Raw genomic sequence first — 26,845 nt, 5'->3', positions numbered from 1 at the left:
GCAGAAACTGGTTTGAATAGTGTTAGAACATCCACTGAGGAAGGCTTGACAGCATTATTAGGTTAGCTTTAATGCAGCACATGTGCTCCAGCAGGCAGGGGAAATGGCTGGGCCTTCCTCAGAACTGATGGCTTTATYCCTTGCATTAGCACCAGCCTGCTGGCAGTGCCTGGCTTTGCTTGCAGAAGCTGTTTTTCCCTCCTGTCATGCGTGCAGAGCTCTGTTCAGCTGCAGGAAGAGAAAGAGGGCACTGTCAACCCTAAATGCTCCTGTTCATTCAGGCCCTGTGTGTCACGACAGGGAATTGCAGTGCATGATTGTCCTTCAACAGCCCAAACTCGCTGGAATGAGCAGAGCAGCCATCCTTTCTAATGCCAGGAACTGYTGGACAGGGCAGGAAACAACGATGGCATCTGCTCTTGCACCTTGACCTTTCCAGTGCTCCCAAGGGCTGCAGGTGATGGATGACAGATGAAATGCAAACCCCACAACCACTGCTCTGATTACCCCATGTGCAGGACGTGCCTTGCTGAATGACAAAACCTGCAACTATTGCACAATCCACAATTTAATGTGTTTATTGAGAAAAACACTACTTTATAGATTGTTATGCTGGGTATTCCTTCACTTCAGCTTTACTAAACGTACAGCTTGATTTTGCAAACTGAAAACTCAGTATAAGGTACTGGTGAGTTATGACTACGAGCAGCTTTCTGTATTCAGGATTAGCTCTCAGTTTCTGCTTTCAGCTCCTTGTAAATCTACCTGCTTTTCTCCAGTGTTGATATTGAATTCAGCCAGATTAAATCTAGGCAGAATGGGTACAGCACGTTTTTTTGTGTTAGCTGATCACTGAATCTGACTTATCAGCTCTGTGATTTGAAACCTGGAAGCTTGATACCAGATCTTGGAAGCCTGTTTGCACAGGAACACCATTTTAACCAGCATTATGATGTCTGCAAGTCCTCTACCATCAGCCTATGCTTCCCTTGAGGAAGGCAGGAAGAAATGGCAATGATCAAAASCAGCCTCCCATAGCATCAGTGTAATGAAACATCCATCCTGGAAGTGCAGGAGATTCCAAGAGGCAGTCAAAGAAGCTCTGGTAAGGAGAAACAATGTGCAGTGGGATTTCAAATAGCTCTCTCAAAGGAGACCTCARATTGTTTTTTTTCTTGAATCCTATAAATCAAAATGATAAGCAAACAACATTCCCAGMTAGGCACAAGACAAACTGAAAGATGACAAAGGGGAGAAGTTTCTGTTTATTTATTCCTCTTTAAAATGACTTAAAAGAAAATTTAAAACACTATTTWAAAAAGAGGGGATTCAAAATATCAAGAAGCCGAAAATCAAACCACAAAGGAGGCATTACAAGGTTAGCAGAACATAGAAAGCATAGTTAGTATAAAACAGATTTACAGTCTCAGTGAACARCAAATTTGTAGCGCCCATATAAATGGAACAGCACATAATGCTGCCCCTACTCTCTGGAACACAGAACTCTTTTATAATTTTGTTTTATTGTAGTACTGTGTTGGAAAAAACGATTTAAAAAAAAAAAAACAACATTTTCAATTGAAAGAGAAGAACATTAAAAAACATTATATTGCTCTATAGGCACTGATAAATGTCTTTCTGTGGTAAAAGAGTGTGCCAAGCAGAATTCAAAATTGTCTAATTCCTCTTAAAATCATACAGCCCTGGGAAGATTGCAAATAAAACTTAAGTTATGCTACTTCTCTGGCACTGCCTGACAGCAGCTCTGCCCACTATGAACTGTCTGCAACACTGGAGTTTGGACAGGGCTAGGCAGAAGCAACAGGCAGCAATACCAGACAATGAAGRTATCTCCAGGCAAGTCAGAGCACTGGCAGATCAGATCCATGGAGGGCATTTGTTACACTGACAAAAAGTGACTGTGTGTGCTTGCCAAGGCTTTCACTCTGCCTGTTTCAAGTTACACCTGYCCTTGAGGTGCTGAGAACCAGCAGCGAGCAAAGGGGAACAAGAAAAGGTTCAGAAACCTTTTCAGAAAAGGTTGCTGCCTCCAGGCCTGCTTAGAAACAGCCACTCTGGTGGCCAGTGGCAGAGGGTCAGCTACAAGCCCTGTTCCAAGCATGCAATCAGCAGACAAGTGTTCCCTCTTCTCCCCCCTTAAGCACAGGCAGCTGTGTGTTACTTACACCCTCCTCTGCAGAGCACTCTGCTCAGACTATGGAGCCCTTATGTCCTCTGAGGGCAGGGATGAGAACTTCACTGGGATTTGCAACAAAAATCAACCTAAAACCATTGGGGGAAGGAGCTGCTAGGGCCTGGGAGAAAGTTAAAGCACTGCCCGTGCAGGGCACCCTGAAGCAGATTTGTACCTCACTTCTGAGCCTCATCCTCCCCTGCGTGTTTTGGCACATGCAACTTTGCTGCTCCCCGACTCTGGTGATGATGCCTGAGATCAGCAGTGCCAAGTCACAGTGACCCTGCCTGTGCACAGGGGAGGGAAGATGCASTCTTCTGTTCTGCTAGGGAGCCTGTGCCTTAAAAAGTCACCTTTTAAAAAATGCCATGGCAGGGACCTGTTAATCAAACATGTCCTCAAACATGCGTTGTCCCATGGCTATGTAAACCTCTTTTTCCTCTGGTGTCATCTGGGCCACCAGCTCAGGGCGCTGGCTCACTTGGCTGTAAGAGTGTGGACGCCCAGCCACTGTGACAGTGGGGTCTTCTGCCACCACCTCAAACTCTTCATCCTCCTCCTCCTCCTCCAGCCCATACGTTGTGGAGGCTGTGGCAGCAGGACGGGGAGGGGAYTCCTCCTCTGACTCGCTGGTCTCGCTCTCGGAGTCACTGGCGTTGCCCCCGGAGAGAGGAGCGGCACCGCCGACGGTGACGGTGGAAGCCGAAGGTGTCTTCTTCTCATGGATGAGCAGAGCACGCATCACCTCCTCATTGTCATCCAGGGCTGTCCTGCCCTCCTCACGATCCTGGAACGTGTCCAGATCCCGGCCCCCTGCAAAGGGACACGAGGGAATGAGCATTTCCTCACAGAGATCTGTGTGATGGCCCTGTGTGTTTTCTTAACCTTTCCTAATTACTGCCACTGAGCGCAGTTGATCACGTCACACCCTTTCTCTATGCCAACTCCTCCTCTCCCTTAGAAGACAGAGACAGTTATTTCTCAAATGGCAGAGTGAGAACCAGAAGCTGGGAGGCCCAGACTTGGAGCACACTGCAAATGAAGACAACAAATGCATGATGGGCAGGCACCTGGAAAGAACTTCCCTAGGGAAGTGTCCAACTCAGGCACTACAGTGGAGCAGAAAGCAAAGCAGTCCTTAAAACACAGACCCAAGCCCAGGCCTTATCCTGCTAAGCTCCCTGCCTGCAAGGATTAACACAGAGAAGAAATGGATCCAGGCAGACGAATCTGTGAGAACCATGTGKTACAAAACATTTAGAGCAGCTGTGCCTGGTAAGCTCAGAGGTGCATCTACCAGGCAGGAAAGGGAAAAGCTCCTTACAGGAATGTGGTGGTGGTATGGAGCAGATGCAGCTGACAGCCTGCAGCCAAGCTGTGCAGCACAGTGCTAAACCATTGCCTGCTCTCCAAGCTGAAATACAGCCCAGACAGTTCCTCTGGCTCCCTACATGCACCTCTTGTTTGAAGGGGACTGCAGTGTCCCAGCTGACACAGCTAGCCTGTGCTCCATTTTCAAAAAATGTGGCTGTGTAATAGCTGAGAGGGTTTAATAGTGGTAGGCAGGATGTCTGCAGTTCATGGACTCAAAAGGTAAAATTCTGCTCAAAAGTAGTATTCCACAGAAAACTTCTTCTAATGCTGCATTTGAGGAGAGGGCTGTGATTCCACCCAGCACCAACAGAACTGCAGGCAGTATCAAAAACAAAAAAAAATCAAACCCAAACAACCCTGACAAAGCAAGCAAAAAACAAAACCAACCCCCCCCCAAAAAAGGCAGAAAACAAAACAAGAAATGAAATATGGAGAACCTTACGTAAAAACAAGGCCTAAAAAGTAGGACAGGCTCCCTGTGGCAAATTTTCTGTCTTGCACCAAAAGATGCTGTCYATGAACAATTGCTGGAGCTGAGGTGTTGGCATTCTGCCTTCAYAGAGGCAGCCACTTGCCCACTCCTCCAAGACACAGACCCTCATGGTTTTAGCACCATATCCAGGCAGGTGCCTCCCAAAGACTTCCTCCCCTGCCAGTCAGAAATGCACTGGTTACATTTTTCAACTTGAGATGAAAAAACACAGTGAAACTGGTAAACTAAAGAARTAAGTTGTGCATTTAGCACTAAAAGCCAGGGCAGTTTGTGGCCACTCCTTTCCTGTGATAAAATAAAGGCCAAAAAAACCACACCTAATTTCACCRGACTTCTGTTTTCATTGTAAATGAAGTCATAGTAAYGGGTGATGGCTCCAACTATTAATAYTASAACACTGCCAAATYCTTGAAAGAAAGGAAGAATAAAGGCATCGTGTTGGCAGTTGTGTGCTCAGCTCACTGCTTGTGACTGTGGAGCACAAGAGGCTGTGGGAGAGCACCTCTGTGAAATAACATCATAGCTCCTCTGTGAAATAACATCATAGCTCATCACACTGAGGGCTGTGAAATGGCAACAGCCCACAGCAGCTCCACAAAGGGTGAATTTGTGGCTGTCTCTTGCTTGCAAGAACTGTTCCTGTCAGATCCAAGCAGTGAATCTCTCCTGTTAATGGTCCCAAGTTTCTGTCCTTCCTGTTTATGTGTTGCAGCAGCAATTTCAGGCTATTTCTACACATTCCCTCTTTGATCTCCAGTAGCTGAGGAGGTTAAGCAGTGATGCCATCATCCTGTAAGCAGACACACTCCACATGCATGTCCCTCAATGGCATCTTGAGAAACATTTATGYTGTGTACACCAAAAGTTGTCTCAAGGAGTCAATTTAAAACTACAGGTGAACTGAATGTCTAACAGAAAAATGGGGTGAGAACTCACCATAGCTGGTGARTAACAACATCTGCTACAGACTACAGGAGCAGGTTGTTCAATCATCTCACTTTGGTTAAACTATTTGAAAAATGTTCTGGGATCCATAATACAATTGAAAGGCATTATATGGGAACAAGTTCTTTAGGTATCTTCTGGCCWTTATATCACATCCATTTTCTTCACTTCTGCTATACCTGAATACTCCACTCCTCCCCTGAACACTGCTTCAGTTCCAGAGTTCACACAAGTGGCTCCCTTTTGCCACCTTCTCTTCCTGGGGCATAACAGTTTTAGTCCATAACCCTCAAATTACTCTAAAGATTGTATCTATTTACTCACTCTTGTAAAAATCATAAATCATTTCTTATTTTTGGCATGGAAGCTTAAACAGCACACATACCAAAGCAGAATGTTTCTACTTGGATCTTGACCATGGTCTATGGACAACCCAACCCCAAGATGAATGAAAATAAAAGCAAAGATAAAAAAGAAACAAACGGAAGGGAACAAAGACTCACCTGCCATGGTGACAGACCTTTGAACTGTATTTCCAGAAGCTCAATTTCTGAGTATTCTTCATATATAACAAGTTACAATAAACAAGTGGCAAGAAGGCTGGGAGCACATTAACACTGCTGATAGATTTGGTAGACTTCAGTGTCACTGAACATTAATAAATGCTATTTTTCAGCAGTGACCTATTAGGGAGACAGCTTTCTAGATGAAACTGAAAGTCCTTCATCTAGAAGCAATAAGCTCTYAACGTGGAAGTCATAACAGTTAATTAACATTTTAGAAGCCCCCACAAAATTTCATGGACAGCTCAGCTTTACTGACCTAGATTTCAATCCTGGATCTAAGGAACTTTTACATCTGCCTACACACAGGTGCTTTGCACAGCAGAGAGGAGCAGACAGACTCCAGAGTTGGGAGCAGCAGCTGTACAAGCACAGGAGAACATGTTTTTGACAGCAATKTAAAGGCCTTGTATAAGCAGAGCAGGACTTGTGCTCTGAATTTCTTACCATCTTTGATYTCATCAGGGTCATAAGCCCCTTGCACGGTGCTCTCACGCAGCCAAATGGGTCTCTCTCTGGCTGGCTTGCCTTCAACTGCAGACCTGTTAAGATCCTCCTGGTCCTCCATGCTGATGACAACATTCTGGGTGTACAAGTCCTCATATGATGGTCCTTTTGTAGTCCATGCTTCCCGATGGTGGCCACCTGCAAGGCCAGCTGCTGCCCCTGCACCAGCACCAGCTGCACGCTCCTTGCTGCATCAAAATCAAAGAGAGAAAAACAGAGCACTCAGAACAAGCCCCTCCTTGACACAAACACTTGAATYATGATTAGTTATGTCTCGTGATCTGCACTGAGAACTTTCATTCTCAGTTTTAACATGTGCTGCCAGGAATCTCTTGTGGATGTCCAGTGGGAAACCCTACATAAGGCCATGGCAATATCCACCACAGACACTGAAGAGGCAGATGCACTCRTGTAAAAACAAACATAAAATCCCAGAATTGCCTGAAACAAAAGCCACAGCAGCAAAACACAGTCAAACAGTAGCCTGATATTTAGCAAAGCCTCTTTTTGGCCTTCACACAGCAACCATATAGTGCMTAATAAAAGCACTGAAGTTTAACCAAGGTAGATAGTAGGCCCAGGCACCCAGTATGCTCAGAGCTGTGTGTTACTAATCACAGGACTCCTGAAGGAGTTAACTCACAATTAAAAACACTGTTTTCTCTGGGTAAAAACTGGGGAAATAGAGGTGCTGACCCATGTGAAGGGTATGGAATCCTAGCCCTCTTTTGTTCTTAGCACATTTTCCCCCACAGTCTCTTCTAGCTCAGGAGACTGATGGAGACAAACATTCCTGTTTGGATCTGACTGAAAGAGGATATCAGATGAAATATTTTCTGCACACTGATGATGGCAACAAGCATAAAATATGCCCTGGCCTGTGCTGCTACATATGCACGGATCAGGAAAAGCAACTTAATGGAAACTCACTGCTCTCTGGGTGGGGAAAGCCAAACGTGACTGTTCCTCTGTTTCAGAATGATATTTCAACTTTTCAGAGGAACAAACGCACATCAGACTGCWCCCACTCTCAGCCATATAATTTCAGTCATCTGACTGCCAGGGGTAACTACAGCTTTTCATGAGGAACAGCTCTGCCTTGACTCCTCCTCTTGTCAAGAATAAATAAATCAGGGATACTCCATGATGCCAGCTGAGCTGACAATTGTCACCAGTGAGCATGGTTCAGTTGCTGCTGTCTACCCAGTGACCTTTTCTTCATCCAAGAAGCTTAAAATAAAGTTGCACTTGGAGAAGACCTGACTAATATGCAGGCTCCTTTTCAGTTCAGCAAGGATATTACCACTATTTGATGAGCTGGGTTTTCTGGGGGCAAACAGTGAGGAGAAAATACACAGGTAGGTGAAGTGCTCTTCCCAGATAAAAAATATTGGGGTGTTCAGCCAGAGTGGTTGATTGGGGGCTACTCAGTGAATTTGCTGGGATCTGTCAGCAAAATATTTCACAGCATCTGTGTTAGCATGTCCTGTGTCCTTAGCAATCCTGCAGCCAGCTCTGCTAGGAAAGCTTCCCAGCAGCCCTGAATTTCGGGGCATTAGGCTCATGCGCATGTACTGCTTATGTAACCCCAGGAATCACACAGAGACCTTCCTCCCAGCGTGTCATTTCAAGTGTTGGAACCTTTCAGCTCTCCAAGACAGGCGTGTRTTCTGTGAAAAGCACCACTCTGCTTCCCACACAATAGAAATCTCTAACTAGCGTTTCCCTGACGATTTTATGTAATCCACTTTCCTCACAGAATGCACAATGCAGCTCTCCCTCCCCATGACTACAGCGTGACACTAAACACTCAGAAGTACCAGGAACTACCTAATAATACTTTTGCACAGAGATCCCTGTTAAGTGTGCCTGAAATTTACTTTTTTTCCTACACAGAACTATTTAGCAGCAAAACAGTTATTCCATGACATCAGGAATGTTTCAAAATTGAAAGTAACAGTTCTTAGAGACACCTACGGTAATAATCACTTCACGTGATCTATTGCAATGTCCCACACTGAGGTGGAACCATTGAGACACTTTCTGTTTAATTTTGGACCCCAGTGAGTTTTGAAAATGTGCCTCAATTTGCATCTTTTTATCTTCAAGACACTGTTGGTTGGTGTGAGCATCRCCTCAAGACTACCTGAGCAGGGGAACACTTCTTTCTGCATGAAGAGAGCCTACTGTTCAGCAGCCTGTTCCAAACTACAGGATTAGACAGCACAGAGCAGATTAAGGGATCTCTTAAATGTCTCTTTCTTAGATCTATGAACTACTTTTTCCCCACCTTGCTCTAGATTTCACATGGCCACCTCACAGGCAGGAATTGTGGCAGCTCAGTGGCTTAGATGTGGCTACATTTTGCACGTTTTGGGTTGTTTTATTCACCCAGATGTAAATCCCTTAATGAGTGGTTTAAAGGCAGCATAAATAGTCCTTGACATAGCTGAGGTATGGCCTCAGAAACCACACTGTGCAGTAGGCAAACAACTTGATATTTTCATCTCAATCCTGCCCAGACTACTAAGAAAGATCTCAGATAATGGGGATAACTCTTTTTTTGCTACATTTGAAATAAAACACATTTTCACTGTGCTGCTCTTAAGAGCCTCAGCTTCACAACAGACAACCCATGGTTTTTGGCAGCATGACCACAGAAAATTAATTCTATGAAGATTTTTTGTTAATTGAAATCCTGCTATTTTAACACAAGGAAATAGAGGAGTTGTTAAAATCCGTAATTTTTCAAAAACCACTGAGAAGGGCTTAARTAAAGCAGGTTTATTTTGAAACCTGTGGGGCTAATTCATGCTCTCCCACGATTAAGAAAATTAACAGCCTCTTAGGAAAATATAAATGAAGATCTATCCACCAAGGCAGGTGAATGACAGTTATGCAATATCAGTGGGGGACACCTAGAGCTGTAACTCTCCTGAAAACTCATGGAGTTGCCTGAGATACTCCAAAGAGAAGATGCAAGCATTTTGTGACCTTTTCCATTTGTTTCAGAATCACCCAAATGTCAGTTTTGTCAGTGATTTCAGACACTCAAGACTCCACAAAAACAGAGAGAATAAATAACCCAGGGTTCAGAACTTTTAAAAATCTCACAGCAATGCTTTCATGGAATTAGCAGCTTTGAATTAATAAGAGTTAAAAAATAATTAATCCATTGCATGTGCTGAAGCAAGTTGTGTTCAAGTAAGCATTTAAAAAGTTACCTATTTATTCTGTCATTCCTTGCACAGAGTAATTAATCATTTACAATCTTTTTTAAGTATTTAAGAGTCAAGTAAGTGGGCGCTGCTATTTAATCATGGGACTGCACCAGGCCTCAGCTGTGATAATTTCCTGTACACAAAAGGGGAAGACTGAAAAATTACTCTCTTTTTGGTAGGGTTATTCCAGTTCTACTTAAACTACAGAAAAGGGACTTTAAAGCAAAGTCTAGTGATTCAGCTTGGGTATAATGGCTTCAAAGAATTCCCCATATCACCAAAGACATGTTGAGTGACCTTGGAAAAATCTTTTCCACTCTGTAATGTTTCTGTTTTTCCATCASAATGATGAGGAAAAATAGCTACCTTCTTGGCTAGAAAAAGACCATGAATAGACAAAGAAATTTTATTATATTAATTAGAAGCCTGTCTAGCATGAATATATGAGGAACATTATCTCTCAAGGTTAGCCTGAAAGAAAAAAAAATGTATCCTGCTTGTTCTCCTATTAACTAAAGCCAAGCACCCCAAGGCACTGTGGGAATGCTTCCCCTCATGGTACAGTTCTTTTCCCCAGTGTGTTTAATTAATTTTTTTTAAATACAGAGAAGTGCATCACATTTCACCACAGCTGACAAAACTGACAGCTCCCCACATCCTTCTGCATTATTTAAACATCATCTGTTTTTGTAAAGCTAGGAATGTTCTGAAAGAAAGTGTCATTTCCCATGGTAAGAACATTTTAAGTTTCTGATTCCAACATGGTCTTCTGAAAAGAAGAGGTGTGTAACACAGTGGATGAAATAAGAAGAAAAAAACCCACTTATTACAAGCAATATCTTCAAACTAAAATGTTGTAATATGTGGATTTGAATTACAAGGTGCAGACTGCAGATAGCTTAGTTTCAAAAGCTGGGTAGAAGCAAAAGGAACAGGTGAAAGATAAGTGTTTGAGAGATAGAGGACAGGATAGGTGGCACCTTCAGAACTTTGCCAAGGAGCTGCAGTTTGCATTTTTTAAATACTGGGGGCAAGGGCAAGCACTGGGCAGTTCAAGCATCCCACCTCAGAAAACAACATGTAGGAGGCTGACCAGAAGAACAGTTGTTTGCCTTGTTCAGTAAAAAATGGTTACAGCCCCACACATGCCTTGGGGAATCTGCCAGCTGCTTGCATAGTTGGTGGGGTACAAGATTTGGGAAAGCAGAGGAACACATTAGAAGGAAGGAGTGGATTAAGAAAAGACCAAGTGTGCTCCCACCTTTGCTTCAGGGCAGGAATCTCTGTGGGTTCTGGCTCCAGGATTTCATAGGCTAAGTTAACATCTTCTGTCTCACGCAGCAGCGCATAGATGGGCTCAATCTGCTCATTAAATCTTGCAACGAGTGTCCTTGCATCCTTTTTGGGCATTGCCGACTCATCTTCTTCCACTTCAGTCTCACAGAAAGTACAGCGGAAAGTTCCTAAAAGGAGAAAAGTTGCAAAGTGTTAGAAGGAGAGCAGCTCTTCATGCAGTCTTCCCAACAGCAGTGCCTTGCTGTTTCCTTGCTGGATGCTAAGGAGTTTTTCTGCTCCAAAAATCCCTTCCCACACACGGTGTACCTGGTTATTATTCAAGCAGACAACAAAGCAAGCATTTTGATACCATCCAGGGACACCCGGCTGGGCACAGTTTCTCGCTCTGAAAAGCCCAKATGGGCTGCAATACCTCTACTGAGACATCTCCTAATCTGCCTCCCTTCTTCTTGCATCACATTTTAAATGTCAGCTATGACTGGGCTGTGATAAAAAGCTACACAGTATCCTCTAAGGAGCTCAAATATCTTCCATTTCAGGTGCTTGCACTGGTATCTCCCAGGGCCACACCATAGTTTCACMCTGCACCAACCAGCCTGCAGGAACTGCTTAATATAAATAACCATTGTCACTTTGCAGCTACTGCAAAAAAAGAGATGGCTTCTCCTTCTGTTTCAGGGCCAAACCAGGCAAAAAAGTCATTACTGCAGAGCAGCCAATGCAAAGACCTATGGCACCTAACTCCCATATTCGCTTCTTAAAATTAAGAATGGTAAGAAAAGAATCATGTGAATAGCAGTTAAAAATAAGTTTGTTTTGCAGTCCTCGTCAGGATCTATAAAACAGGTCAGACTGAAATGGCTGCATGGCAAAGCAGCTACAAAAACCCACTGAACTCCTGCAGAGCAGCTTTTGGGTTTCATCACTCCATCTGTGAGCAGGACCCTTGGGGCAGTACGTGCACTGTGGGACCTTTCCATATGGTCTGTGAGGAGGGGAGCAGCTCAGTGTAATGATTTAGTCTTGCAAGTGCTGGACTGAGAACATACCCCTGCCACCTCAGAACATTACATTCAGAGTGATGATCACAGGCTTCTTGATTTCTCTTGTCCCTGGGTGATATTTTTTTTTTATTTATCCATTCTGAGACACCCGTGCACATCTGGCTTCACCTCTCAATACCCCAATGAAGGATTGAAAAGATCTTTTTACCAACAGGGAGCCTGAGGATAGGTCCTGTCAGGGAAATGATAATCTTATGTATAAAAATCAGAATTAGGATCAGTATTGAGGGCTGCTATGTCACCAATGCTATGTACAAACACAGTCAAAAGAACAGGGGACAATGCAATGAGACAAGCTGGCAAACCAGGGCTTCTGGTATCTCGCTTTGCTGCTTACACAGATTTGCTACTGTTGTCACTTCATTTTTCAGCACACCTCCTTCCCTGCCTGTAAYGCAGTGATAAAAACAGACCTAACTTCTTCAGAGCTGGCTGTGAGGGCTAGACAATGCTCACACTCTTCTCAGCAAATACAAAAAGCACTGTTTATGACAGAAGGGAGATCTGTTGCCTCTCACCACAGTCTGTAGAGATGCAGTTTTCTACCCTGGCACCATCTGAAGGAGCTTTTGCTCATTGTTACTCAGAAATTAATGCATGTTGTGTACCTGACCTGTAATGCAGACACATTTCCTGCAATAAACTGTCTCTTTAGAAAGTTTGTCTTATTGACACGTAAAAGCCAGAGCAGCCAACAACAGCACTATGCAAAGTAAAAGATAAGTGGATAAAGTGCTCTTCTCTCCTATCCAAGCATGAAACACTGCTTACTTTTTTCCAGGCTGTAAAAACTGTCCTTACTGATTCAAAACTGTTCATTATATAAGCTGTCAGCCCAGCAAAAACTGAACCCAAAATCTGGTCTCCTTGTCTCATATCTGAGTCTACCGTTGTGACAAAAGTTGATTCATTTTAAGTTAATTAGCACATCTCAGTTCCCATAATGGTCTACAGGAACAAACATAGGTTAATGAAGAACAATCCACTCCTTTTACACACCCCCCAAAAATCCAGTTCCTGAGACAGCTCAGACTTACCACACTTAYATCTGTGAACCCCATGAATATCTGCAGAAGATTAAGATCTTAGAGCGAATGATTCCAATTCAGAGAGTGAAAATCAGAACGTAAAATACAGCTCTAATAAAACAKAACTCCTAAAGCTATCATGGATTTGCTGCAACTTCCTCCCCTCAGGGTTCTTAATAAGCAAAAAAAGTTAWTAGATGAATTATGTAAAGAATCTGGGAATGAGTGAAACGACAAGTTTCCTCCATTAATATGCTGATTTTTTTCAAGGTGATGCAGCATTTCACAAGAGGCATATGTGATTAGAGAACTGGGAAGTTGCTTTGCCATGGCAGATGGCATTTACAAGTTGCAAACCCCTTTTGTTACTTTTAAGAGGTCAYAAAATGTCACCAAAGCTTTTATGACATGGCACATCACATCAGCAGTGACACATGTTCCTTTCAGATATGAATTGCATGTGACAAACATGAAGTGGAAGCCATCCAAAGCCTTAGAATGGCAATGCTTCCACTTCAACAATGTATTTTTTCCCTTCAGCCCTTACACAACAGAGTTTTTCAACTCAAACGTGCTGCATAAACCATGACAAACAGATATCYTGGAGCAAACAGACACGAGGCTTTTTTTTCTGCATCTTGGAAATGTTAACAGAGAGCATATACATCCTCTTCTTKGAACACATGCTCAGGCACTCAACAGACCTCTCTGGCTGCATGTTAAAAAACAGCCATCTGAAAAGAGATCTCCTCATATGCTCCCCGATTCTGAAGGCAGATATGCTGGTAATCTGGCTCCTCAAGGCTTACTAAGATTGAAGCAGCTCAAACTCTCAAGTATGGGACCAGAATAYACAGAGATAATTCCTACTGACTTGATTTCACTAGAGAGAAGGAAAAGGTCAACCACCCACGCACATTGAAGGCAGGATGTCCAAGTGTGCATGCTGCATCTGCTACAATAAACATATTTAACTGGCTGAAGACTCCTAAATCTGAGCCCAGGCCCTGTTCACACCCTTGTCAAAGGGTTCAAGCCTCACCTCCAGCCAAACAAGGTGCCTTCTTTCCGTTCTGTCCTTTGGGATGCTATTTAAAACTATTTAATTTTCAACCTCAACTTATTCCCATTAATCTCAAACCTAATGACTGTTTTGCCAAGAACTGTACTTCAGCTCATCCAGTTTCCATCTTGCTGCTAATCCTTCAGGTGTATTTACAAACTGCTGCCTTACTCGTCTCTCCACCTTCATTTTGCAAGGCCATATATTTTTMTTTACCTTTTTAAATTGGCCCCCCATTCCTCTGACCTTGCTAACAGCCTCAYTGGCTATTTCTCCAGTTTGCTCTCATCTTTCTGCAGTGAAGACTGAAGTACAGACAAGTGTCCAGATGAGTCCTCCCAAAAGCTCAAAGGCATTAGTGCTTCTCTGATAGCCACTGAGACCTTTTAAGATCACATTATAATAGACCATGAAAGTGATGCCTCAATTAGCATAAAACCTAGCAATGCTCCCAGATATTTCTTTCTCCGTCCTTTGTAGCTTCCAGCTGATGAATTCCATGCTTAYAGCAGACATTTGCATTAGATGGTAGGTGCATGACACTGTACTTTATAGCATAATCTTTCAGCTCCTTTTTATTCCTCCAGCCTTCACCCTCATCCAATTCTTTATTCTTGACTGCATCACAAAACATTAAGCTAATTTATTTTCAAAATCTCCCACAACTTTCTTTTAGAAGTAGCATTATTACCATTACATGGTGAGTGAGCTAAGGCACAGATGGCACAATTTCAGAAGTATCTGCTGATTTGAGGAGTACTTGATTTGAGATGCTTTTTTGAGACTTCTGTTTCAGAACAGAGCGTGCAGTATTCTCACCAGTTTTCTTCCAGGCTCTAGGATTGGGCATCTCCAATGAGTTAGGTACAACAGGTAATGACAGCCTCTGAAAAGCTCAGCTTAAAATGACTTGTTCATCATCACAAAAACTCAGTTGGCTTGGAGGATAAGATCTGTTCCTTGTGGCTGCTACAGCCATTTTCTTCAAGTAATTCCCTGACTCTCAAATGGCATTTTTTCTTTTTCTGCAGAAGGCCAGACACAAAGTACATCCTACAAGCATAATTCCTCTCTCTCATTGAGAAAAGCATGTTTTAACAGAGGGGAGAATTATGTCGCAGAGGAAGAGTTACAGTATGYACAAGCAGCTTTATTTCAGCACTCCTTTGATGCCTTATCAATCAGGCTRATCTGAAAGAGAGGCCAGACAAAGTTAAGAGAATGAGAATACACAATTTTAATCCAGGCCTAACAGCCCCCCTGGTACATTAGGCAGAGAAAAGCCTCCTCCTGAGGCTACACCCAAAATGGACACTGAGTCACGAGATCTTCACCTTTTATAAGTTCTGCCTTATTAACATATTGGGTCTTAATTCTCCAATGATCTTTACACGTGATGATGTCAACCACCCCAAACTTGCTCCCCCCCAACTTGCTGTTGTTTACATATTTTGGGGCCCTGAGGCAGCGAGGTGTCCTTGGATTCAGGCTCAGAGAGGGATTGTTTTGTCTAAAGATGAGAGAATGGTAGTTTTTAGTGCTGTACTAGAGAAGTACAAGAATACAGACGCATGAAAATACAGAAACGAAAAATCCTAAGGCATCACCTTAACCCTGAGTGCTTCACCTGATGTTAAAATGAGAGTATAAAGACCCCAAGGAAAGGATGGGGTTTCTGAGGTTCTTTCCTACAGGAAGGTGGACAAACACCTCCCACCCTGGGATGCTGTGCCAGCAGCCATATGGCTCAGCTGCAGACCTGGAGCCCTCAGTTCCGCACGGGCCTCGGCCACTGAACTCAACAAAGGCAAGATGACAGCCTGCCAGTGCTGCAGGGGAGCAGGATGCCGTGCCAGCCTCCTGGAACAAAGAGAGGATGAGAAGGAAAACACCTTGGGTGCTGCTCTAGCTTCTTGAAAAAGGGGTGCTTTGTGGGAACCTGCTATTCTACCTGTTAGCCCCATGCCTAAGATTTCCTATGCAGCTCTTCCCATCTATTCCCATCCAATTCTGGACTTTTCCTTTTCTGATGGTCCTATTCTCCTTGCTAGCAAATCTTGGTTTATCTGTCCTGCTTTCTCAGCCTGGGCTTCTCTCATTTCTCAGACTTCTCTGTGCATTCTTCTTTTCCTGGACTTCTTTTTCCAATTTTAGCCTCTCTCCATTCCTGTGCTTCTCTGCCCTACGCTCTTAAATCAATTAATTCTGCCTCTTGATTTGAGCCCTGGTCATCAAACTAATTTCCTGTTTCAAGCCAGAGATGGAAGACCCTTTCACAGCACAGCCTGTCATTCAGAACAATATTACACAGGCAAAAGAATATACATTTCTCCGGTCTCTCCTTCCATTTTCTCATCAGCTYATTCTTCAATATGGCCAAACTTTTAAATTAAGTTTTCCTAAGCAATTTAAACATAGTCAGATGCACAGAATGGGAAAAAACTCAGCCTACAGTGTTCGACAAAGTTTTGAACAGAACAAAAATCACCAAACAATTCCTATGCCTGCCCTCCCCAAATGAGTCAATCTCATGTAATGGAAATACTTAGCAACCTAAGTAATAGGCAGTGCTGTCAGTACAAATTATAATTAAGTTCTTTTCAATTACCATTGATTTTCGAGATTTAGAGGACTGTTTACAGCAGCACCTAAAGGCATATCTCTGCTGAATCATTAAAGACACAAATAGTAGGCCAAATGGCTACAACAGACCTGGATTATTAGTTATCGTAACACACCCCATATTAGGATACAAAGATACTCAACCTACTAAAAGTGGCAACCTGAGGGGTTAAAATAAAGCAAAGAGAGTTTTAACTGAGCTTAATGCACTGATCTGGTAACAGAGCTAATTGTTAAAACAGTRGATTGTTAACTGGATTAATCATAATGCAGATTAGACTGTAGCAGCTGCTGTCCTTTAGTGACTCCCAAACTTAAACAGACTTCTCAGCCCTCATCAAACTGTTCTCACCTTCTCAGCAAGAMAGCAACCCAGTGTGTCTGAGTGGGAAATGCACTCCTGCCACACAGAAAGATGAGTCTGCTGCTGATTTCATCACATAGCCTTCCCTGGCCCCATCCCTCTTTTCTCCCTCTACTGGAAACTCATAGTTCMGAGTACATTTGTATTCACATGTGAGTTCCAAAAATGCAGCGGCTTTAGGAAAAAATGAGAGAAATCCACCAATAAAATCAGTCTCCTGAACACCACAGCAATACACCATTCTCTCTTGCAAGCAATTCAGTGAATCTACACATGCAATAAAAGATCCAGTTACAGGGCACAGTGTGTTACATAAAATGCAATGCCACATCTCATCTTTCTGAGACAAGTTTCATGGTCCACTGGATCTTAAGCTCCTGGGGCCACTCCACAGCCCAGGGCTGACTGCAGTACTCTCTCTTGAAACGTGACACAGAAAGTTTTTATATTAATCCTGCTTGGGACACCCCAGAACAGACCCTGTTATCAAAACCTGTGGCATGAAAACAAACACTGGACCATGTATAGAAAATGTCAGCATTTTGGGAAGCTTCACTGACCTGCTTCTGTAATAAAACATCCACTTTTGACACTGAAATCCAAAATGCACCAGGCTTCATCCAATTTGCTTTGTAATTTCTAACTATAAATAAGGGATATTGCAACTGAGATGAGTAGCCTTGGTTAGAGATGGTGACAGAACAGATTCAGAACATGTGGGTGAGAGCTGAAAGCAGAGAATTGTCCATGGGACAATGCTTCCCAGAGAAGGTCACTGCAGTTTGGAGCTGAGCACACAGCATCCCTCCAACAGCACTGCACCCAAATTGCCACTCCCTGGTTGAGGCCTGAGCAGATGCAGATTGCTAAATACAGCATCCTGCCCCCAAAACTGACAGCTCTCCTAGTAACAGGCTMATGAAGTACAGCATCTTCTCTATCCCCATATTCCTTTTCTGAAGAGCTAATACCAGGTACTATTATGGGCAGGAGGGACAACAACAACCAACACTCTACACTGCTGGACATATCCTATTGTCAGATCCTAGGCTGAAATTTGCTAAAACATCTCAATCTATCACAATTCTGCCTCAGATGAGTGAGGAAGCATGTGGAGTACACATTAGAAAATGTCAAGCACAGCAGTTCAGCTAAAAATGGGGCTAGGAACAAATAATGTAACTAATATTGCTATCTGAAGAAAGATTGTAATATCTTTATTATTTTTTAAGGAAGTTATGTAATATACTGTTTTAAAATGGGATCAAGACCCTCCTCCTTTTAACTTTATGTGACCCAAATCTTGATTCAGTTTCTCTCAAGTCTGTACATATTGTAGCAWAAATCCTACTGAGTCCACAGCTATGAGATTGATCCTTCTCAGTATCAGACCATAAGGTTTTAAGATAGGTTTCTGTAAATTAGAGAATGAGCAATTACTGTTCACCTTTCAAAAGCTTGTCTTCACTGACCTGCTATTCAATATGAAATGGGACTGTATGGTGGAGACAGGAGAGTAAAATCCAGGTTCCTAGAACAGCATTCAACTCCTTAGCCTACAGGTACAGGTTTKGGAAAGTCATATCTATCTGACCCTCCAATCAGCCTTTGAAAATGGGTGATTGAAAAGGGCTTATTCTATGAATTTAGTAAGTAGAAAAAACACTGTTTCACCATACAATTCAACACCATTTCACAATACATGCATACCAAGATACAGCTCTGACTTTTGAGTACCTATTTTGAGCTTTAATAATGCTTCTTAAACATTTCAATATTAAACATGTGTAATATAGATTCAGAGTATTGAATTGCCCACCAGGTATTAAACAGAGAGTAAGCATTTCATTTGGGATAAATGTCAATCAGCTTCCTTTCAAAGCTTCTATTCTTGTAATGTAGATGTAGCAGCCACAGCATTTAAGGGCACTCATGCAGTAACACTATTTCTGATTCAGATGAGGTAATTCTGCCAGAAAAATGTTCACAAGGTTTCAAAACTGCAACTCAYCAACATATGAAAAATGATCAATTTGTTTAAAAAATAAAAACAAGATGGTAATTTTTAAAAACAACAACAAAAGAGATAAAGGCATACCGTTCAACACACAGCAGGGACAGCAAAAGATAAAAGAAACATATTTTGTAATTGCCATTAAACAGTGGCTCACAATAATCAGAAGGAAATTTCACTTAGCCAATGCATATGTTCATGTATTATTTATTCTTCCTGAGAGCAGTGTGTAAATGTATAAAAACTGAGGGACTGGCAGTCCTGGAAACAGAAGGTCCCTCAGTTAAGCTGCCGAGCGGATTTTACTCTGGCAGTGACATTATCCCAGGCATAATCTGGAAAAATGGTGGTGCTAGAATGTTATTACAGATGGCTAAGAATAGTGTCCAGCACTCATTCCGGACYCTCTTGGCACAAAATGAACCCTGCCGTTAACAATAGAAGGAGGAACTGCCAAGGTAAGACACCCTTGGCAACACCTTCAAATACGTAAGGCCAGTATTTGTCTTCCTTGAAAAATCTCAAATGTTTGGGGACAGGGAAACAGAAGGTTTCAGAGGCTTGTCACAGATCACTCTGTTTCATGCAATGACAAATGTTAAATACTTTCCCCATGCCTGAGATCCACTTTTTAAACCACACCAACACTTCTGATTTTCTGTGAGAGATCTTCTCTTCGATGTTCACTGCCACTACCAAATCCCTTTAGTATCATACAACACATTCCCCCAAGGAGATTCAGAACTCTGGCACACCTACTATGCTACTTAWAGTCCAAAAGGGCTTCAAATTCCATTGCTCAGAAATGGCAACAACTTAAATCCTTTACTTTCAAATTCTCCTCAGAGAATTCAGAATCAGAATTAATGTGTAGCAAGAARAATCTTCTCCTGCATCAGTTACTAGGGCCATCAGCAGAGAACAATGCAGATTAATAAAAAAAATGTAAAATGTCATTTTCTCTTCATTATAATAAACTCCAGTTAAAAAGAAGGGTACCCAAGGGAGCACACAGTAGATGCTGAGACTTTGCATTTCATGCAAATCTGCTCATATACACACCAGAAATCTATTTAAGAACAAAGAGCAAGAACAAAATCTTTAAACCATGGTCCCAAGGCAGTATTTGAAAGGCTAACGGGGCCAGTATCAGAAATGTGTGTTTCCACACCAGTGCTTGGAATGGCAGCATCTAGAAATAGCAAGGGAGAGGAATTAAGGCAAGAGCTCCAAGCCAGCATGTCACTGCCAGCCTTATTTTCAACAACAGCATCACATAATGGAATGGGCCAACACCAAGAGGACAAGCTGCTCTTAAGTCCACTTTTCATTTTCCAAGAGGTTTTGGAGGCCCTTCACAACAAACAGAGCAGATTTTCCCAATGTTGGTTATTTAATAATATAGACTATTATCAGAACAGCCATCACAGTACCCTCCTTCCTTTGGTGTAACAGACCATGCCCATAGCTTGCAGCTTTTGACAGTACCCCAGCACTGCAAAAATATACAGAACTATATGACCAGAATGAGTGCTGCTCTCCAGTTGACTGTCCACTGGGAATGTGAAGGATGATGCAAGGTAGCATTTTCYACTCAACTAACTTGGATACCCAGCCACACAAAAGGTAACAGATCCCATTAAGAAAGTTGTGCACATACACTTGGCCTGGAAGTGCCACCTTTTAACTGCTGCCTTATACAGTATTTTTATCAATCTGTTGATCCTTTTTGCATTTCTCACATTTTAGCACATGAAGCTTCACTTCTTACCTGCCATCAAGGAAACAGAAATATCCATGAATTCTTTTTTGKTCCTTTAGACTTTCTTCTGGATAGTCATGCCACCCACTGCTCTCTTTTCTCCTTAATGTTACGCCATTTAGAAACTCCTTTGTGCAGAAGTTCTTTTTTCTTTACTCTCAAAGGAAATGTCTTTCCCTTGTTCCTTGTGATAACTACGTGCCATGAAATCAGTCCTAGTACTGCTCCATGAAGGACCATCTCTCCTGGTTGGGGAAGAATTTAAACTGAGCCAGATCCCACCTGCACAAYCCCCTACACACAACCYGAGGCCAGAGCTGGCAGGAGAGAGTGAAGAGAAGTCYAAAAAAGTGTGATTGAAAAGCTTYCTTCAAAGACAGCACTTAGTGCTTAACCACCCTTCCTCTCTCTGCCCATGCAGGGCCATTAGAATAATGGGAGCAGCCCTGAAAGCTTGGGCAGTGCTTCCCTGCCAGGGAGGACCCCATTTTCTCATTAAATAGAAGGGAGAATAAATGGAAAGAGAGGCTCCTCAGGACTGAGCTGAGCTCCAAACTGCAGGATGGTGCCAGAATTGCCRTGGACAGAAATAAACTGGTGGTTTCTAAGTGAAAGAATTGCACAGATGCCAGGAGGGAACCTGGAGCATAAAGGGAAACTAACCCAGACTAGACTACAAAAATGTTGAAAAAATAAAATAGGGGGGATAAGAGGGCATCAGGTGAAGTATATTGGAAAAAATGCTGAGGTCTGGATACCTCTCTCCCAAAATGCCTCAGAGAACAAACTGACAAGGTGTATTTTTTAACCTTCCGTGAGAATGCCTGTATCTATCCTTTTTCTTTTGACTTGTGCCATGGAAACCATATGGGGCTACACAGGTGGGAGGGACTAAAACAACAGGATTGCCTGATGAAACAGTCACAAGTGCCACRGGCTTGTGTTCATAAACAGCATTTCTGCTAACAACACTACAAAGACCAAATTCCCAGTACTCTCCCTTCTACTACCTGCTWGGAAAGGAGGTGCTGTTTTCAATTACTCTTCTTCCTAGAGGAGAAATATCTCTACAGCTAAGGGTAATTTCTGCCTTCTGTACTGCAATCTCTCATCACAGGTTTCATGGTAAAACTGAGTAATGCTCACCCATGGAGCCAGGCGCCTCCGCACTGCAGGGTTTGTGCAAAACCTTACCTTACCAGCATCCAAGCATTTAAAAATATTTAAAGAGCAAGCCACCCCATGTGCACACAACTTCCTTCAAACCATCCTCTCACTCCAGCTACTTATTTGGAAGCAGCAGTTTGGAAGGRCGAGGCCAATGAAATAAACAGGTTCCTGAGATTATTTCACTTAGTCAAAAAAATAAGTAAGAAAGGACATTTCAGGCGTTAGAGATGCCAAAGAGTAAGAGCCTGACCTTCCTGCAGCAGCACACAGGARAATTGATCAGAATCAAGTCAGTGAGACTAGTTTTCCAGTTCAGTCTGACCTGTGCACAAGAAGAAATAAGCCAGCAAAAAAATTTATTTTAGTTCTTAGCATTTTCTACACCAGGCAAGAGAAAATGATTTATTAGTATCAGGAGTATTTTAACAGTGTTYCTGATACACAGATTACTGCTGTTGCAGACAACCCACCAGGATCTGCCATCTCACTCAAAGAACTGTTAAAGACTGATGAAGCTCACAGTAATGTCAGACAAAGCCTCCCTGACACCTGCAAATTTTGGATACAGAGGCACCACCTTTCTTTATGACACTGTATCTTATTTCTAACATATCAAATTAGACCACCTAGAAGCAGTTTAATTTAGCCTTGACTTCTACTTCCTGTTACAGACAGAGCCCTCAGATTATGCTACAACCTGGAACAGCACTACCTTCTTAACAGAAAGCAGAACAGATTAAAAATGTGAAGAAATAGCAATTTTWAACCAAATTTTTGTATTTTATAATGTATATTTATGGAGAATGTGCTATTTAAAACAGACTATATAGACCTGSCAGTCTTAGATAAAAAGTACTTAACATACCACCCTCCAAAACAAAGTATAATTTTTCCACAAATTACRCCCCAGCAAAATGTATCTTTGGACACCAGCTTGGGTGGACTCTGAGAGAAGATGCCATGACAGATAGCCTGGACAACTGAAGCTGAATACACAAAATAAGAAATTTGATTTAACACACGTTAGTAGCTTAACAAAATAGACTGACAGGTTATCTAAGTGGACTAAGTGATCAAAATTTATTGTTATTTTTCATTACAAAACAATAACAAAAAATGCACTCCCTGTTTTATTTCTGGATTTGAYCCATCATTGCTAATTCTTAAACCATTTCATTAGCCTCTTTAGTGAAAAATAAGGAAATAACAAATGTAACATGGATAAACTACCCTTCATATTGCTAAAGCATCAGAACAGATACTGCCTTTCAGCTCAGTGGGTTGAGTCAGMTTTTGCCTTGTCTGTTTTGTGAGTGTAGAGATTTAACATTTGTGAAGTGTTTTGAGCACAGCAAGTGTCAAGTCCTTTTCTCTGACACTGATCACAAATCCTCAACAGGTGCATTCATGGATAATATTTCATACTAGCAATATAGACAGTTCTTGTAAGGGTCCTATAAATCTCTTAGATCTTTTTATTTCAGATAATCTACAATTCTAGTGAAACAAATGCAAGAAGAAAGTGGCCAAGTTTTCCCAGTGGCTTTYTGGAAGCAAAGCATACCTGCAGATATATAAAAGAGTCTTAGTACATAAAAAAAACTCAAAATCCTAAAAACATTCCTGTTTTTCTTATAGATAGATAGATTTTCTTCTGATAGAGCCTTTTCTCTATCAGAAACTTCTTGTATCTTCAAAACAAGTGCTTTTCTTTTACAGAGCTGTTTCTCTGCTCTTCCTTCCATTTTCCCAAGGGGAGCAGTGGCTTCACTGATCATGTGCCACAACAGCTCCTGATTAATTCTGATAGACAACCAGCAGTTAGCTGGCACATCATCATCATCGCCCTAGGATGAACAATAATCTGCCTCACCATCTGCTCCCAATTTTATTTTTAACCAGTCCCTGCTCCCTCCAGTGTGGAGAGCGTGGCAGGAAGGGCAGCTTTCCCCTGGAAATGCTGGGAGATGGTGTCAGGGGCCAAAGGGGGACTCACACGCCCCTGGGCATCACAGTGGATGGGAAACAGATGGAAAAATGCAGCATCCCAGAAAGGAAAAAGTGCTTCTGCACCAGAGGGGTTAGAAATTGCCTGTTCTTCAGCAAACAGCAAATGCCTGCTGGTTTTTCAGATCCATGAGTAAGTTTGGTAAAGTCAAAGGAATGGGCCAAAGTGGTAGGAGAACTAGGGGAAAGTGATGGATGTGGATTAATTACTGATGGGAACACGCATGCCTGCTTTTTCTGAGACCCACCCAAAATTTCAACATAAGAGCTTTTTTGATCACTTCTGTTCACCTCTAAGAGTTAAAACTATGCAGTGTTCACAGACACTGCCCCAAGTCAGCTGTGCTGCTGTGCCAGTTAGTTGCAACGTATGACAAACCTGGAGTAGAACAGACACAATTCAGGAATTTCCTTTAAAAGGAGCACCAAGATGTTCCATCTCCAGGGGTGGTGGGACAAAGACATGAGCACAGGCTTGATGAAGATAGAGGGCAGCCAGGAGGCAAATTTTGTAACTGCACTGCTCACTACCTTCACACCACTTCCAGGTAAGATAGCACAGCCCAGGAGATGGCAATTACAGGGTCACTGTGGCTGTGTCACTGCTCACAAGGGCTGCTGTCACCAGCAAACCTCAGAGAGACAACATCACATGTGGGAACTGATATGTTGCAATAGAGAAAAGCAGGAAATCAGGTGGAAGGTAAAGCTTTGTACAGCTGATAAAACAAGTTACACATCTCTGATGCATTCAGCAAGATCTGATGATGATTTCCTCATAGAAAACAGGAAAATCTCAGGAAAAACACAAAGAGTAAAACGATCAGATCTAAGAAAGAACAGAAATATAGATGGATCTCAGCATGTCTCTAGCCCAGCTTCTTGCACAAATGAGGGCAATTAGACCTGACTGCTCATGACTTTATCTAGTCATGTCTTGAAACCTCCCAAGGGTAGAGACTGTCCAACCTCTCTGGGAAGTCTTGCTCAAAGTGAAAAGGTCATGTTTCCATTTGGACCCTCTTGTTTTTCTCTATATCTATCACCTCTTGTCCTCCCACCAGGCACCACTGTGAATATCCTGGCTTTGTCTTCCTGGAGATCTAATAATTCTAAATGCTGAAGAACAGGTGATGCTGGACTGTCCTGAAAAACATCATCACCAGGGAGAACTGCTACAGGTGAACTGACAATAAGGAGGATGCACAACTGAAAAATATTCTCAATATTCTCAGTGAGTAGGCATCAATAATTTGGTATCAGGTGSGAATGAACTGAGGCCCTGACCACAGTTAGCATTTTCTTGTGAGTGTCAGATAACTAAATTTTGTGACTTTAGCTCACAATTTGAAGGGTAGGGTTTATAAATGCTTTAAGAGATATGACTGCCATTCCAAATTGAGAAATACTTGGAATAAATATAACAAAATTCAGTAGAGATGGGTAGAAAATATAGCATTTGAGTTAGGACAAAACATAAAAGAGAGAGGAAGGAAAAAAAAAGAGAAAAAAAAAAAAAGAAGGGGGGTGACCAGAATGGGGCAATTGTTTTGGCAGCACATTGTAAAGAACCCCAGGTTTATAACAGAGGACAAAGCCAGGAACCACACTTGTGCTGCAAGGAAAGTAAGAGAAAATCTGGCTGCTGTGTATATTAATAACTWTGTTGTGCATGACTATGACTGTTACTCTCCACAGTATGTTACCCTGCTTTATTCTTCCCTATGACTATCCCCTCTTGATAAACCAGGTACAGCTTCAGATTCCATATTTGAAGACAGGGACCAGCTGTAAAATTCCAAATGAATAAAATGACACAGCTTAACACGTGTTTTGTTAGGGAAACTTGGAAAGCCAGACTTGTTTGGTTTTAAGGTGGTGGTAGGGAACAGCAAATTTTGGATATTACAGTAATGAAAACAGTGACAAACTGTTCTTTAMTTTCACACATGCATAAAAAGATTACTCACAGCTTTAATTCGGGGTAAAAAACCCCTTCAGGTTAGGGTATTATGAAAAACTGAGGATAAGAAGCCTGGAATATGCTAGCCATGGAGGTTAAATTTACCCTGCTTCAGAATAGGATGATAGGTTATCTCTTCTAACCCTGCACTGTATCTGAAAATAACCYTCGGCATTTTCTGAAATGCAGATACTTTTACTGCATACTCATTCCCTATTTTGTGTCTCCTTTTCAAAGCAAAAGCACACACAATGTTTTTAAAGCCACAAACATAAAATTGACAACCAAGGATGAAAAATCCAAACAGAACTTCACTCCCACCACTGAGGGCTGTTTAATAAATAAGCTTGTTAACAACATCTTTCCCTGGAAAATTTGATTCTGCATCATCATTCTGGTTCACAAATGCCATATCTCTTGTTTCAGGCTTTCTTCTGCACATTCAAATAAGGGATTGCCAGTCTTAGACTGTTTTTCCACTGTGTTTATGCTGGAAGCCAGTGAGCCAGAATGACTGAAAGGCCCCAAAAAGCACATCCCTCTGGAGGCCTCTATGATCACCCATTCTTCCTTGCCTTCTTATTACTTCCAATAACTGATATTTCAATCAATACCCCACAGACACTGAATGCCTTTCTTATAGCAAACTCTTGCACCAGCACCTTACACATGGACTGACAGACCATCTGCAACCTGTTCAAGTGAAAAGTCCCAGCTGTGTGTTTCACTTGAACACATTATTTTATGTCTGACTTGGCACTGAACATCTCTTGATGCTCTTGTCCTGTTTTCCCAGTCTCCAACACATGCAGGCTGAAAGAAGAGTACAAAATTGCAGTCTGATTCCTATGACAAATTCTTATCCTCATATTTTTTTTCCTCTTGCTCCTAGCACGCTCCCTTAGGGAGGCACACACCCTTTGGGAGACTGGATAGAGTGAACTTGCTGATTTAAAAGTGGGCTGAAGAGAACTTAATCTAGCTTGAATTCATTTTAGAGATCACCACTAAAAATCCCAAACTGGTAACATCTGGTCCTTTGCACTTTTAAGCAGTTTCAGGGGTCAAGACAAAAAAATTATAGATGAGGATTTTTACCTTTATATGCAAAACACTGCACAGAATCTGAGCTAAGATATTTGTGATCTCTGTTTGATATAGGTTTGATATAGGTTTGATAAAGCACAGCAAAATA

General features: G+C 42.1%; 1 protein-coding gene across 5 annotated transcripts in view; it reads right to left on the bottom strand.

The window, feature by feature from the left end:
* Positions 1 to 1,556: 1,556 nt before the first annotated feature.
* The window catches only part of GTF2E1 (general transcription factor IIE subunit 1), a 48,361-nt gene continuing 23,072 nt past the window's right edge, over positions 1,557 to 26,845 (bottom strand). For all 5 annotated transcript variants that reach the window (XM_057376231.1, XM_057376232.1, XM_057376233.1 and 2 more), the window contains 3 exons: positions 10,559 to 10,760; positions 6,017 to 6,264; positions 1,557 to 3,007 (listed from right to left, as the gene is read on the bottom strand). In XM_057376231.1, the coding sequence (XP_057232214.1) occupies positions 2,577 to 3,007; positions 6,017 to 6,264; positions 10,559 to 10,760 (881 nt within the window). In that variant the 3' untranslated portion in view covers positions 1,557 to 2,576. The remainder of the gene's footprint in view (positions 3,008 to 6,016; positions 6,265 to 10,558; positions 10,761 to 26,845) is intronic.

The sequence above is a fragment of the Malurus melanocephalus genome, unplaced genomic scaffold (genome assembly GCF_030028575.1).
Source record: "Malurus melanocephalus ecotype Western Australia unplaced genomic scaffold, MMel_1.1 scaffold_275, whole genome shotgun sequence".
Lineage (NCBI taxonomy): Eukaryota > Metazoa > Chordata > Aves > Passeriformes > Maluridae > Malurus > Malurus melanocephalus.
The sequence above is the reverse complement of the archived record's forward strand: the minus strand, read 5'-3'. Positions and strand labels throughout refer to the sequence as shown.